The sequence below is a fragment of the Centruroides sculpturatus genome, unplaced genomic scaffold (genome assembly GCF_000671375.1).
Source record: "Centruroides sculpturatus isolate CEXI.00-Female unplaced genomic scaffold, Cexi_2.0 scaffold12, whole genome shotgun sequence".
NCBI lineage: Eukaryota > Metazoa > Arthropoda > Arachnida > Scorpiones > Buthidae > Centruroides > Centruroides sculpturatus.
The window spans coordinates 1,435,040-1,452,089 of NW_019384438.1; the positions used below are offsets into that span (position 1 = coordinate 1,435,040).

The following is a 17,050-nucleotide window of genomic DNA, read 5'->3' on the forward strand; positions in this document are numbered from 1 at the left end:
TAATAGAGAAAATGTTTATACATTTTTAATTTAAACTATATAACTATTATGAAAAAGTTTTTTTTAATTTGTACAATATAATATATTGATACAATAGAGTTTATAAAAGAACAATACTTCTTGTTCTTTTATAAACTCAAGAATTTCTGTCAACACATTTGCAGATCCATAAGCACCCACATTGTGAAAAAATTTTCAATGTTTTCAGTTTAATGTTTCCAATGATATCAGATAAGGAAAGCAATTAAACATCTCAGGATAGATAGATCAATGGGAGAAACAATGTTAGACTTGGATAATTTGCCAAGGATTTTCTACTTGAAACTGGCCCTATTTAGATGTTAGATATGTGAAGAAAGCTCCAGAAAACTCCATGTGACCAGCTTATTGGTGAGATCCAAACCTGCAACCAACTACCAATGTTTTGTCCCCTTAGCCATTGATGGGCTAAGCACATAAGGAAGCCAATATTAATTACAGCCCCATACCCAGTTATTTTGGAATTCAATGTAATTTAAAAAAAAATATAATGTTTTAATAAAATCATTAAAATTATAAATGTATGTAATTTTTTCCTATGAACTTGTTAACATAATTTAACTTAAATAGTTTAAAGGAGTGCTTTAGAGAAATTACACAAAATGGCATGTTGGGAAAATAATTTCAATAATATGAACATTTTCTTGCTAAATCTGAAATTTTCCATTTAAAAATATTTTTTGGTGTTCATTACTGGAAGTTCATCCTTAACTGAAATTTTTGAGCCTTATAAAAATTTGTTCTGAAGTCATTGTCATAAATAAATTTGCATTTTTGATGTAAAAAAGTCTGTTAATCACTGTTTGTGCTAAAAAAATAATAATAATTAATGGCATTGACTTCAATTTTATTTCTATTAATCAATGTATTACATCAAGTTTACAATCGTATAGACCAGGGATGGTGAACCTTTTTTGATTCTGCCTGCCATATAGTAAGTATACTTAGCTTTAAAAATGTTTATGCATGCCAAAGTTTTTGAGTTTGAATACTGATATTCAAAGAAATGAGGTGAATATGTTTTAATTAGAATAAATGTAAAGAAGTTGATTAGAGAAAAGATGATCAAGTGATAAACCAAAAGGATGATTGAAAAAGAAAAGTGATAAACTGAAATTGCATGATAAGTTGCATGTCAGATGATTTCTGATGTGCCACTTTGGGTGTGTGCACCGTAAGTTTGCCACTCCTGATATATACTATCCTATGATGATGAATGTGCTTAAATATTTTAGATTAAAAGAATTTTAATCTAAAATATTTTTATGTTAACTTATCTGTTTGCAGTTGCATGGCAAATTGTATGGTTGGCCTATTTAATTATTTATATGATTTAATTCAAATTTTCCAAACTATGTAATAATTATTAATTGATTCATAAATTATGATTTTATTTTGTGTGCAATAATTTTAGGAAAATTTTGTGTATGTTTAGAAATAAGGTTTTGGTCCTGATAATATTCTGCAACCCTGCTTATAAGGCGCATTGCACCACTTCTTACTGCCAGCAGCCAGCTACATTTGGTCAGCAAACAAAATCAACAAGATAGCCAAGGAAACAAATTCCCTGACTTTTTGAAAACTTTCCTGATTTTCCATAACTTCTTCTAAACACTAATAATAATCCCTGACTTTCCAGATGAGTAGAGAGTATAATACAGTATAATACAGTAAGATCCCGCTTAACGCTGCCTCGATATAATGTGGTCTGCTCGAAGCCTGAAAAAAGCTCAATGTTTACACTGATTCAAATTATCGTGGCATTTCATTGATTATTCCCAAACACGAACCAACCATAAAAGGTGGAAATTTGTTGTAATGCTGTACTTTCCTTAAATCTATGTTTGCTTGATACAATTTTGAAAAAAAAATATAACATCATGGATGCCATTGGCAATATCGACTTCGTTTGGCAGGAATTAACTGATAAATGCATGAACAAAGTGTGGAAAAAGTTATGGCTAAAGGTATCCAAGAATTCTCAATGAGAAGAGCCTAATCGATACAACAGGACTAGGACATGTAGACAAGCAGGATATTGAGGAGTTACTGCAGGTTTCTGGAGAAGGCCTTACAATGACCTTCAAGAACTGGCAGAACAAGAAATTTGTGTAGAACTGGAAAATAAAAATTCTGAAAACGAAGAACCCAATGAATTTCTCTACAGATTTCCTTAGTAAAAGTTTGGTAAGATAACCAAAATCGTTGATCAAATTGTAGTGAATGATCCAGATTTTGAAAGGAGTGCAAAAGCAAAAAGAGGTGTTTTGAATGCAATCTTCTGCTACTGACATTTGCTTCAGGAAAGAAAAAAAAAACGACAAATGAAACTATGTGACTTTATGACAAAAAACAAGAATTTCAGAAAAGCCAGGACTTCATCACAAAAAATGAACTTTACATTTCTGTGTGCATATGTTTGTGTTATTTAACATATATTATTATACGNAACAGGTAGAGTAACAAATCATTTTATACTGTAATGTGTTATTGTTTTGAACTTTCTTTTATAAATTACCATGTAAGAAAAAATGGCATATTTCACTTACACTTCTACTCAGATAATGCTGAACTTTAGTTAATTGGGCTCTGTTGTACTTGCTTGATTATATTTAAAATGACTTTTGTTTAAAATTTTAAAATATTTAAGCCAAACGATTTGAAGTTAAATATTATTAATAAATCATAATTAACATTAATAAGAGACATTATATCTTATTACTAACAAGGAAAAGCCACAAGTTTCAATATGCCGTTTTTAATAAAATGCTAAAATTAACTTGGTGCCCTTTACAGGCAGATAAAGTCATTTGTATGAATAGGTAATGCAAAAAGAGAAAACACGAAAAGAAATATACATGTAGTAAGTAATTTGACTGACAATCTGGACAATTGTTTGTGACCTGGTCAGTAACACCTGTAGATTCTGGCTCTCTGACTTGCATTTTAACCTCTTGGTTTTCTAATCAAATTTAATCAAATAAAGTACTTTTTGTTTTACAATAGTTTATAAATTTAATATTTTGTCTTTATTTAAAATTAAACATGCAATTTTTCTTTTATCTTTTGCTCTTGTTCTGTGTTTCTATGGTTTCAAACTCTTGCTAATCAGAGTCTGACTTGTGAATTATCAAAGGTATGTGTAAAAATGTAATTATTATTGTTTAATAATCTTAATTGTATTTTCACATGTAAAGTTGAAACATAGAACAACAAAAGATAAAAAATAATAGCACATTAGATTTTAACTAAAGACAAAATATTGAAGTTTTTAATATCCTATAGTCACTACTGACTGAGCTGCCACAGTTGGCATTAAGATTTTCAGGCAAATTACTTATTCACTAAGTATGTGTTTCTTTTCAAGTTTTTTCTTTGTGCATTGCCTATTCATGGCTTTACCAGCTTTTTAATAAATAGCATTTTATTTAAAAATGTGCATAGCAACCTGTGACCTTCACTTGTGAAAAAAGACTTAATGTTTGTGTACTTTTTATAAAAAGGATCTATGATTCTTTTATAGATCTACAATGTATTAAGGTACCCAGACACTTGACTGATAAACATTTTGCCGAGTGGATTTCTGAACGAATTCACTTTTGGTGTTTTATTATTTGTAATTCTTTTTTCAAAATTGTTTTGTTGTAACTACTTTATAAAGTAAAGTATAAAGATAAGGATAATATCATTGTTTGATTTTAAACAGTTTATTATACATATTAAAATTAATGTACAATGTTTGCTTTGCAGAAAATACTATAAAAATTTTTTAAAACATTCAATATAAAGATTTTGGGCAATTGCTTTCAAAAATGAATTTTGGGATACACCTCACATTTTTCAATGATAGACATCAGCCTTTTATTTAATATCTGGTACTACTTTGATTTTCTCAATTCAACTCCTGACATTACCATCTTGATTGTCAACTCCCAATCTGACTGTTCTTTTCATAGTTTTGAAACTAGATGGCAAACAGAAGGATGGGTGATTCTCATTCTCTGTGCAAACCCTTTGTGTCATCCTTCTAAAGAGGTAGTAGTCCATGGAAAACCTTGTGTTGTTCTTTCTAATGTGTTCCAAATACTTGGCTCGAATACTTGGCTCTTGGCCTTCGTCATCTTCCACAATGTATAAAACCAATCCATGTTGCTTCAGAGTAGCCTAGAAACTCTGATAGAAATTTGTCAGTTTCCTCATCTAATGTTGAGACTAATTCCTTGAAGGTTTCAGCAACATACTTATTGGCACAAATGTTAATGCTTGAAAAGATTTGATGATGATTGTATTAATTGAATCATTATATCAAGTCTGTAGACCTAAGTACTGTATTTCTCTCCAAGCACTGCCCCAAATGGAAAAAACAAGCCAAAAAATGTTTGCATTTTGGAAACATGATGTAATGCTGTTAAGAGTCACTCTTTCGTAGTCAATGGTGACTGAGATAGGATTAAAATCTAATCTGCTTGAAGGTGCTGAAAATCAAGTCATAAGTCATTTTTTATTTGTTTTACATTTGTTGCTGTAATTAATTTCATTGACTGGTCATAACTATTTTTGCTACAAAAATAGTTATGACCAGTCAATGAAATGTCCATTTGATTAAATATGTCTTGTTCAAATGCTTGTTCGGAAAATTGTTTATTGGCCAAATGTCTGTCTGGTGAATTGTCTGTCTGCCAAATGTCTGTCGGTCAACTGTCTAGACACGTGTATTAAATGTCTGTAAATTAGGGTTTGAATGACATCACTTCAGTAGGATAGTAACAATGAAATCACTACCGTACAAGATATAAGCCTGTCTTTAGTATAGATTTCTTTGGATAAATAAATTGTAATTAACCAGTCAGTCAGAGTTGAAATAACTTGCTGCTAAACAATTGTTTAATATAAAATATCTGGGTATGGTACAGTAAAACTTTCATTATCCATTAGTCTTTGTTAGTGTAGCCAGACATCTTTTATTTTAAAGGCCAATTCTTTATTTTAGCCAAATTGCCCTTGTTTTTTATTGAACTTAAAAAGAATGCAATTTGTTCTTTAATTTTGTAATGTCTATGTTTCATAATGGTAGTGGTGGATTTTCACACAAGCCTATTCTTTATACAGGGTGGGCCAACGAAAATGAAACAGCAGAGTTATCGTGTTCTTCCAAGCAAATCGCTCGGACAGGTAGATTTTATTCTGAAGGGGGACATTTTCTGCAATAAAGTTTTTGCGCTTCTGAATACAACAGACGACAAAAAATTTTAAAAACTCATTCATTTTTTTTATTAACTAAACAAACATTTATTTCAGAAGAAAAGTAACACAAACTGTTAACAAACATAAAAAAACCTTTTAAGCTGGACCACATATGCAAGTAAAAAATGGATCATAAAATTATGGCTGATAATGATAACATTATCTGTTTCCAGATGTTCTTTTTTGTAGTGTTCACATTAAGCTTGACCACTTAATCATTCAATCGGAATTTAAGATTATTATTTGTTTATTATGAATTTTCTACAACATAATCGTTATGGCTTACACAATTGCTGAAAGGATAGTAATAGTAACTCTTCATTTCAGAAATTGTGAGAATGCTTATCTTACTACAAATTTATTTAGTCAACACTATCCAAGCAAATATTGTAATGCAAAATACGTTCTGGATTTGGTTCAAAAGTTTCAGTTAACAAAAGACGCGACCCCAGACGTGAACGGCCAGTAAGAAATGAATCAACAGAGATGTGGTGCTGCTCAATTCAAACATTTATTGAATACTTGAAAACTTTTTCTTATGTTTTTCTTATGTTAACTTTATTTGAAATAAATGTTTGTTTAGTTAATAAAAAATGAATGAGTTTTTAAATTCTTTGTTGTCTGTTGTATTCAGAATCGCAAAAACTTACTGCTGAAGATGTCCCCCTTGAGAATAAAATTGACCTGTCCGAGTGATTTGCTTGGACGAACACGATTACTCTGCAGTTTCGTTTTCGTTGGCCCACCCTGTATATCAATCTATATTTTCCCATAGAAAACTATGGTTTAACATTAAATAGTTTAAATTCTAAATTAAACAAACATTTGTAAATGTGTAGTCAATATAAAACCATAATTTTTAAATCTAAATAACTAAACATTGTTATATTTTTAACTAAAAATGTCTGTCTAATTTAAAAAAAGTCATTCAACTTTATTTTTTTGGAGCAGAATAAAAGTTGAATAATAGCATTAATCATTTTGAAGTGTTGTTTAATCCATTTGTAGAAATTTTGCAACACCAGTCTGTTAATCGTGTGACTGGAGAGTGTCAACCAAGTGTCTGAAGTTGTGAAATATTACTAGCAGTATATATTCCTCATTATTTTACTTTTAGTTTATAACTAGTTTTCCATTAATTTTAAGCAAAGGAAAACAGCTTAGTTTCAAAAATAGCTAAGTAAAATAAACAAACACCTTTCTCTATTCCAGCACAACGTTACGATTTTTAATATGTTAAAAATGTTTTTGAAACTGTTTTAAGCGATCTTCTTCAGTTCAAATTCAAACCATATAACAAACAAAGTATTCAAAATAATACAAAAATTCAAAGCGCTTATTCACGACTTAACGTTAAAGCGCATGCCCGTACTCATAAAATGAATAGATTAAACCAAAATAATTAAAAATAAACTAAAAATTATATATCAGGAAATATAAAAACAATTAAAAACGCCACCTACACGGTTACAACAGTTAATCTATATTATCATAAAAGGACTTCCAGGCTGTTGATAAACCTTCAGCATCCCTGTGATTGATGCACTGCACGGTCATATGCATCTTGTGTATCTCAAATTTTTCCAGGTGTTTCACCTCTTGCATTGATCTTGTAGGTCTAATAATTGCTGCCTGATCCCAGTATACTGCAATTCCTTGCTGCTTCGCAAATGCTGCGAGGAGTGTGCTATCAACGCTTCTATTCACNGACTGGATTATTAATTAACTTCAAAAATTTATCACATTATTTTATAATATATGGAAACTTGCTGTATGTTTACTGTACATAATTATGGTTTCAGTGTTAATTGACATTGGTTCTAACGATCAATTTCAACTTGAGATGTTTTTAACAATTTTATTAATGAATTCATTTTGCTATTCTGTAATAGAAAGTTTTCAGTATATATTTCAGTTACGGATAAATAACAAAACAATGGGATATTTAAATAAATATTGATGTATAAATACATCATATAAAGATAAATAAGAAAAGGCAAGCTATTCAAAAGTATGGTGTAGGTATATGTTTATATATAGACATGAAGCTTGAAATTGTTTTTACGAAATTTTCAGACTGATAGTAAATATTTGTCTTTCAGATATGTAGCAAAATGGCTATTCGTTCAAGAAGAGCATCTGCGCGAAATCTATGAAGAAGAAGAAGCCACGCAGAAATTTGCTACTTTAGTCACTAGTGTTTTATCTCACATAAGGTTCCCCATGATGACGCCTAGACAGAGAGCAAGTCTATCGAATCATTCTCTCGCCTGCCGTTTCAGGGACTTCTTTTTGGGTGCCATGATGTTCGCTATGAACATCAACGAACGGCATACCGCTCCCAATTTAGATCTTTTCGTACCGCGATTGTACACGTGCCCGACTTGGTGCACGCAATTTGTGGTGGAAAATTACCCTATCTTAACGGCCTACAGTTACAGGACATTAACATTTAGCACACCTTCGAGCATCGCGGAATGGGACAATTGTCATCAGACGAAAATCAATTGGACGATGGATATATATCCGAAAGGCGTGTGGTTTCGTAAATTTTATCTCCTCCTGTGGAGAGGAAGATCGGAAATGCCCGAATACGTCATCAAATCGGTAAGAGTGTCGGTATCTCCCGACATTTCCGACGAAACCATTAGAGCCACGGTGGGTGTCCTGGTATGCGGGAAGGAAGACAGCACGGAGCACATCCAGAGAGTAATCTCCAAAGAGTTTCTGTTCACCAACGAAGATCGAGTGTTAAATCTAGAAGACGTCATTCCGTACGAAGAACTGAATTGTTTCCGATCATCTTACCTAGTGGGCGAAAAATCTGACACGTTGAGGATCATGGTGGTGGTTCTTCCCACGTTGTCCACTTGCCACGACACCGGACAGAAGTCAAATATTCCGTCCAAATATATCTGTGATACGGTGGTCTGACGACCATTGCGCTAGATTCTACTTTAATGTTTCGTTCGAGTCCGAGTCGGAAAATTTCAAATTACGCACGAAGCGGGTTAGCGGATAAATTCTGGACGACGAGTATTCTGGTAACACTGCCTGCTTAATTTGCATTTACAAACCTCGAACCTTCTGTAAATTTAAGATTGTAAAATTCTACGACTTGATATATGTTTATTGTATTTGTAAACATTTTAAAATATTTGTATAAAAGCTGTACAGAATCGGAAAATAAAATAATATATATGTATATAAATTATAAATGTAAGTGACTTTGTTTATATACAGCTTATAATTTCTTTTTCAATTTGAGAACCGATCTTAGATTTTCTTTGTTACGTTAAATTAATTATATTTATTATAAAACTGAAAATTCTGCGTACAGAGTAAGCATTTATTTATTTAAAATAGCTAAGTCAATCTTTAAAAAAAATTAAGTAAGTACTTGATGATATGTATTTTTCTGCTCCTTTCAATGATGATTGTTATAAATTTCTGAACTAGCCACAAAATGAAGGAGGAATAAAAAGGGTGGTAAAATTTGGAGGCTAGTTTCAAAATCAGCCACTTTCACAGCCCTTACATTCCGGATCCAGACAAAGCAGAGCTGGCTGTTTTTGAAATGAAAATGAAAAGGAAGTAGGTAGTGAATACAAAACCACAATTAGCTTCAGTGGAACTGAAATTATTGCTGTCATAGATAATTAAATGATTCAAAATGCAGGAAGTAACAGAGGCAACATAAGTAAAGTTTGTAATGTTGTTTCTATAAAGGTTAATGCACTGAAACAAAAAAACATTACTGATTATTTTAAAAATTAAACTTAGATATACAGTACGTTTGATCTTGTTTTATTTTACATATGGTCTTTTCAATATAGATATACAATGATATGCATATATTTAATCTTGTAACAGTGGCGTGCCATCCGTGGAAGCTGTGGAAACACTGCTTCCCTTGTATTTCTAAAATATAAATACATATTGTGTGATTATTTTCATATTTTAATGTGCTTTGAATTAATTACAATTAATATTTTATTAAAATCACATTATGTATTTTATTACAAATTTCTACACATGTAAAAAACAATGATAAGATTGCTATTGTGTATTTGAATATAAATTCGTATATGCATATTTCCAGTGGAAGCACTGTATTGTTGAATACGGGACAGCTTCCATGGCAAAAATATTTGAATCGTGTAAACCAGCCAGATTATATGCATTTGTGCACATTCTTTACAGAGCACCAACCTCTTGTGGTTTAGCTCATGGATGCTTCCAATGATTCTATCCAGGGCCAACACAGCTTTCCTATCATCAAATGTCACCACACGCCACTGTCTTGTATAAGTAATTTTTAGAAAACTTTCATTAATCTGAAAATTGTTAGATAAGTGAAGTTTTTAATGTTTTGTATTGATAGATATTCTGTTAAATGATTAAAATAATGTATAAATAACTAATTTCTTTATTGTAAACTCTATATTATTTCAGTGTGNATATGTTTATTGTATTTGTAAACATTTTAAAATATTTGTATAAAAGCTGTACAGAATCGGAAAATAAAATAATATATATGTATATAAATTATAAATGTAAGTGACTTTGTTTATATACAGCTTATAATTTCTTTTTCAATTTGAGAACCGATCTTAGATTTTCTTTGTTACGTTAAATTAATTATATTTATTTTATTTTCAAAATTTTTTCAATATAGTGAAGCAAGATAAACTCTATTGTTTAAATTGTAATAATTATTAATTAAAGATTTAACATTAGAATTTAAATAAAAATTTTACTGCTTATTGTTCAATATAAAAAATAAAATTGAAAAGCTATTATTGTGTCTATTAGAGCATATTGTTGGATGTATGTAGGTGTTATGTAAATGCAATAAAATGTAATCCTGTAAATTGTTTTACTTCATTTATGGTAATTATCTACTTATGTATTATAAATGTATAGATGAACATGCTTAATGCCATGTCCATGGTTTCTAGCAAAACAATATTATCATGTGGCATTAAACAAGTTTCACTTAATATTAGAATTGGTTATATAAACCAAACCTTTTTTTATAATTATATAATTACTATAATAGAAAATCTATATTTATGGCTTTATGCATTAAATAATTTTTTAAGATTTCTGCAGCCTTTTGTTGACTGTTGTGCACCTAAAATGTTCGTAAGGTATGTTGTTTGGCATGTTTTAGGTGCATTTTTTAAAATGTATTGAACTTTTCACTCCAACTGAGTGAAATATAATCAATCTTGCTCTTTATTTAATAATAGATATTTGCAGAATATTTTAACTTTCTAATGCCAGTGCTTGTAAAATTATTTGTCTCCTTCATCACTATTGCAGTTTGGTTTTGAATAATGGTATCAGATCTATTTGTTACTATAGTCAAAATATTCTCATTTTCATTTAATGATTCAACACATTTAGCATTTTTATTAGTATTCATGAATTTATCAGAATTAGTCAAGTTCATAGTCATTTAAAACAATTTCATGTTGCCTTTCCCATTAATGTAACCAACTATTAATTCCAAGGTCCTGAGCATACTTTTCTGCTGTTGCATTTAAAATCTCACAATTAATTAATTAGCTCCAAAAAACAACCAGCAATGTAATGTTATATCAATATCTGCTTTACTATGACATTGTCTTTTTATTTATCACTGCTTGAAATTGTTATTTCTTGCAGTTTGTTCATTAGATTGTAAATTTTACTTACAGTTGATAGATCATCAGAAAATGCTAGTATAATTTTGTTAACTTTTGGAACTTAACCCTATGTTTTGCACTAATAATTTGTTACATATAGTGTTGATTTGCATAATACTGAACTTTATCAGAACATAACTACCATGTTATACAAGGAATCCCTATATTTTTATGATATAAAGATATTAAGACTGGAAATTAAATGAAATATTATGCTTAAATTTATATTATCTGTATATATTATAAAATGACAATTGGACATTGACATGTTTGGTCGAAAGAATTCTGGCCTCCCAACAGCCCAGATTTGGATCCTTTGAACTTCTATATATGAAGAATAGTTGAAAGGGTCATGAACAAGTCCAGACATCCAAACATCACATCATTGAGAGCCACTACTGATGTGGCATTTGCCAATATGGACCATGATACATTAAAGCACGCCTGTGCATGTTTCAGACCAAGAATGGAGGCGGTCATTCAAGTAGGAGGGGGATATATTGAGTAAATGTATTCTTTATGGCCTTACAAACAACATGGTTAAAAGAAATTTGTAAACCTTTTCGCTTTTTGCATACAACATATGTTTGGAAAAAATGTGTAATTTGTCCAGATTTTGGCACCACACCCTGTACATCTTGATCAACTTCTATTTTACAAATATTATAATGTAATTTTTAGTCTGAGTATCAATATTTTTCCCAAAGTAGATCATATATCTATCAACCATATTATTGATTGAATCTTTCTCATTATTCCTTCTGTAGGATTCTACCTCTGTTCATCCTATTGTAAAATACCTATGCTTAGAACATAAATGTCTTAAACAACATTTTTTGTTACAGTTTTGATCTATTTATTATTAATTTCAATATAACAAGTATGAAGTGTGTAATGCACTGAAAATATTTTCTTGAGGTTTACATTCTCTAATGTAGCCTTAGAAATTTCAAATTTTAAAAAATTGCTCTTGAAATTGATATAACAATGTAGAATTTTATGTAGTATATCAGGAAGTACAGTATTGCATATTGTATTGTTTTTATTAAAAATAATACTTTTAGCTAGTTTGATGATATGGTTAGTGTCATAATTGATTTTAGTTTTTCTTACATTTTAAACCTATTCTTTATTATTTTGATTATCAAATGATCATTTTAAACCTATTCTTTAGATTTTTATTATTTAAATGAACAACACACTTCAGAATTCATTGCTTTAAGTTTTCAATAAATTTTGAAATTACAGTGTTTCTGTGCATGTAACCTGCAGAAAATTGCTAGAAATTTTGCTCTAGCAATTTTGCATAAGCTGCTTACTGCATTTATCTCCTGCTTATGGGAGTAGTCATTGTTTCATATGCGAAAGTTTGTGATCACATTCTAAAATTAACACACAACCTGATCCCTTCAAATTGACTTTTTAATAAAGATAACTTTTAGGCTGCATCCACAAAGTACAGTAAATAATGTTTTATTCTGCTTGAAATTTATAAAATTAATTTAATCATACCATGATGATTGTGTTCTTTACATATTTTTAGTGTTTCCATCATTTAAGATTAGAAGGAAAAAAATTTATTTATAAATGGAAATTTCTAATGAACTAATTTTCAATAAATTTTTTATTTACATTTCAAAAGTGGATAATTCATTCATTAATAAGTTCTTACTTTTAAATTAATTATAATTCATAATTGCATGACTATATTTTCTGTTCTTTTATAGAATGATGTAATCAATGTATAATTATTTTCTTTTAACAATGTGATGATATTTGTCAATAAATTTGTCTTTGTGTTCATTAAATATTGGTTATGCAGGGAATCAAACCATGCCTTATTTTTATTTTGTTGAGTGTTGGGTTTTTGTGGGTTGGATTCAGTCAGTGCTTCTGGAAAATTGCTTTATTTTCAACACAATGAAGATTTTGTTTATAAATATCTCAAAATAATTAAATATCTGAATTTAATTATCTATAAATTATTATTTATATTTTTAATTTAATAGTAACAGTTTATAAAAATATATATGTATATGTATTTTTTTCTAGTTGTGTGGCAAAATGGTTATTCATACAAGAAGTCAGATTGAAAAGCCAGTGTGAGCCAGATGAAGAATTACAGTTTGGTAAACTTGTTACTGACGTCATGTCACACGTTCGTTTTCCCATGATGTCACCACGTCAGTTAGCTAGTCTTCTCATTCATCCTCTTACGAGTCGTTTTAAGGATTTTTTTGTTGAGCAAATGGTTTTTGCCATGGCTTTCCACTCTAATAAGTGTAATGAAAAAATTCAACAGGCTTTACAGTCGCCTGGTGGTCAGTTACATTTTACCCCAAGATTATATACGACGGAATTGTGGAGCGCTTCTCTGAGCATAGAAAATTATCCTTCGTTACCCACATACGGGTTAAGAACACTGGTCTTTACTACTCCGGCCAGTTTTGCAGAGTGCATATCGGATCACTCTTATGAATGGACAGTGGACATATATCCAAAAGGAGTTTGGTTTAGAAAATTTTATCTCATCGTATGGCAGGGTACTTTAGAAATGCCAGAATCGGTATCAAAAACAGTCAGACTCTCACTAACTTCTAAAGAAAGCAATGATATGGCAAGGGTTTCTATTGGAATCTTAATCTGCGGAAAACAGGATGGTATGGAGCACATTAGGACAGTCGTGAAACAAAACTTTGTTTTTTCTGACGAGGAACGAATGCTCAATATAAACGACCTAATTCCGTATGACGAATTGAACGATCTTCGAGCAGGAAGATCTCCATATCTCGTCGGTTCCAACTCTGACATATTAAAACTTCACATTGTCATCACACCTCTGTTTTGTGGATGATGAGACAAGAGAAAATGAAATAAATTCACTGCCTAATTTATCTTATACATAAATTAAGTATTTGTATTTTTACTTCTTTCTAATCAATTTAAGAAATCTGTCTGAATTATCTTATTACAGGTCTGGATTTTATGTACACAATACAAAATGTTAAAATTGGAAATGATGTTTTGAACTATAATATATTGTATAATTAAAGGGAAGATTAAATTTGGTTTTTTTTATTAATTTGGAATTTTTTATTTAATAGTTAAACATTCTTAGATGACAAGAAATACAGTGCATTTGTAATAAAGTAATGAAATACCTTTATATTTTGAGTAATATTCCTTCATTTAAAACCCATAACAATAATTTTTTAATCTTTAGTTTGAAACATAATTTTATGCTTAGTTTCATGATTAATTTCCAAACTGATTGAGGTGCAATTCTTCTAAGAATGTGGAATATTCAAATAATAGAAATTTGATGACTGGTATTATGAAAGGTTGTTATCAGTCAGAAATAAATCTGTATTACTAGAAATTACAAATACCTTTATAGGCTATTAAAAAGCTTGCCTCTATTACTAATTTTACAAAATAATAGCTAAAACAATGCATTTTGGACAAATAGTTAAATTCTCTGAGAATGTAATAAGCCTGACTGTCAGTTCTAGTTAACTATTATTTTGTAAAACCTTTATAGACTAATTACATTTTAATTTAGTTGTTATTTATACATATTTTATGAAGTAATTTCAGTTTTTCATTATTCTGTAGTGTCTCAATTACCTGATATTTCATTTAATTGGTCTTATGCTTTATCCAATATAACCATTTGATCTGTTATATACAATGTTGTATTGTACAGTACATGCATATACAGTATATCATTTTACCCACCCGCACTGCTTATTTGTCTGTTAATGCATAACACAATGCCATAAACATGCAATGTGTGAAGCACTAGCAGAGAGAGATTTTGCTAGTTCTACTCTGCTAGTGATTTATGTCTGTATTGTACCTATTGGGATCATGTCCAATAAAACAATCATTTTTTATAAAATGTTGTTGCTTGAGCAATGTGGCAAGTGGAGAGAGAGAATTATTTTTTCAGTTAAAAATATTAATAAATCTTTATTTTATAGTTACACCAGAATTTTCATTAACTTGTGATTTGTTATTCTCTTCCACTATTTATCATCTACCAGTTGTATTTATACCAAACAATCAAGATTTTACTGTAATAATTCTAAATTATTTAATGTTGAAAATTATTTAGAGCAATATTTTGTAAATTTAATATAGTTTAGTTTGTCAGTTGCAGATGATCATTTCTGATGAAGATATTCCAATCAATGGCCAGATGGCTATGCAATATATTATATATATATTATAAAAAAAAAAGTGGGATCAGTGGCACGTTATAGCATGGGCAAAAAAGGGCAATGGCCTGGAGCTACAAATAAAAAATTTTATTTGAAAATTTTCCCCCCAAAGAAAAATGTTTGAAGATGACATGGTAGGTGAGGCCCCTAATTCAAATTTGCTTGGGAACCAGGAAGCTATAACATGCCGCAATGGGATCTAGTTTAATTCTAATTTAGCATTAAGAAGTTAATAAAAGCAAATTGGAATTTTTCTGTCCATAATGCTGTTCATTTCTTTGTCCTTGCTGGCTGACTTTATTCTACCAGTGCAATTTAATTAATCTAATAGGTTTCATAGCAAAAAAGAATGACTGGATTATTAATTAACTTCAAAAATTTATCACATTATTTTATAATATATGGAAACTTGCTGTATGTTTACTGTACATAATTATGGTTTCAGTGTTAATTGACATTGGTTCTAACGATCAATTTCAACTTGAGATGTTTTTAACAATTTTATTAATGAATTCATTTTGCTATTCTGTAATAGAAAGTTTTCAGTATATATTTCAGTTACGGATAAATAACAAAACAATGGGATATTTAAATAAATATTGATGTATAAATACATCATATAAAGATAAATAAGAAAAGGCAAGCTATTCAAAAGTATGGTGTAGGTATATGTTTATATATAGACATGAAGCTTGAAATTGTTTTTACGAAATTTTCAGACTGATAGTAAATATTTGTCTTTCAGATATGTAGCAAAATGGCTATTCGTTCAAGAAGAGCATCTGCGCGAAATCTATGAAGAAGAAGAAGCCACGCAGAAATTTGCTACTTTAGTCACTAGTGTTTTATCTCACATAAGGTTCCCCATGATGACGCCTAGACAGAGAGCAAGTCTATCGAATCATTCTCTCGCCTGCCGTTTCAGGGACTTCTTTTTGGGTGCCATGATGTTCGCTATGAACATCAACGAACGGCATACCGCTCCCAATTTAGATCTTTTCGTACCGCGATTGTACACGTGCCCGACTTGGTGCACGCAATTTGTGGTGGAAAATTACCCTATCTTAACGGCCTACAGTTACAGGACATTAACATTTAGCACACCTTCGAGCATCGCGGAATGGGACAATTGTCATCAGACGAAAATCAATTGGACGATGGATATATATCCGAAAGGCGTGTGGTTTCGTAAATTTTATCTCCTCCTGTGGAGAGGAAGATCGGAAATGCCCGAATACGTCATCAAATCGGTAAGAGTGTCGGTATCTCCCGACATTTCCGACGAAACCATTAGAGCCACGGTGGGTGTCCTGGTATGCGGGAAGGAAGACAGCACGGAGCACATCCAGAGAGTAATCTCCAAAGAGTTTCTGTTCACCAACGAAGATCGAGTGTTAAATCTAGAAGACGTCATTCCGTACGAAGAACTGAATTGTTTCCGATCATCTTACCTAGTGGGCGAAAAATCTGACACGTTGAGGATCATGGTGGTGGTTCTTCCCACGTTGTCCACTTGCCACGACACCGGACAGAAGTCAAATATTCCGTCCAAATATATCTGTGATACGGTGGTCTGACGACCATTGCGCTAGATTCTACTTTAATGTTTCGTTCGAGTCCGAGTCGGAAAATTTCAAATTACGCACGAAGCGGGTTAGCGGATAAATTCTGGACGACGAGTATTCTGGTAACACTGCCTGCTTAATTTGCATTTACAAACCTCGAACCTTCTGTAAATTTAAGATTGTAAAATTCTACGACTTGATATATGTTTATTGTATTTGTAAACATTTTAAAATATTTGTATAAAAGCTGTACAGAATCGGAAAATAAAATAATATATATGTATAT

General features: G+C 30.6%; 2 protein-coding genes across 2 annotated transcripts in view; both read left to right on the forward strand.

The window, feature by feature from the left end:
- Positions 1–16,830, forward strand: part of LOC111620058 — a 59,812-nt gene extending 42,982 nt beyond the window's left edge. Inside the window, exons 6-7 of the mRNA XM_023361901.1 lie at positions 7,386–8,216; positions 13,029–16,830. Of these exons, the coding sequence (XP_023217669.1) occupies positions 7,386–8,216; positions 13,029–13,830 (1,633 nt within the window). The 3' untranslated portion in view covers positions 13,831–16,830. The remainder of the gene's footprint in view (positions 1–7,385; positions 8,217–13,028) is intronic.
- On the forward strand, positions 15,856–16,776 carry LOC111620059. The gene is made up of 2 exons (XM_023361902.1): positions 15,856–15,860; positions 15,945–16,776. Exons 1-2 carry the CDS (start codon positions 15,856–15,858, stop codon positions 16,774–16,776), a joined length of 837 nt encoding a protein of 278 aa, XP_023217670.1.
- Positions 16,831–17,050: the final 220 nt, after the last annotated feature.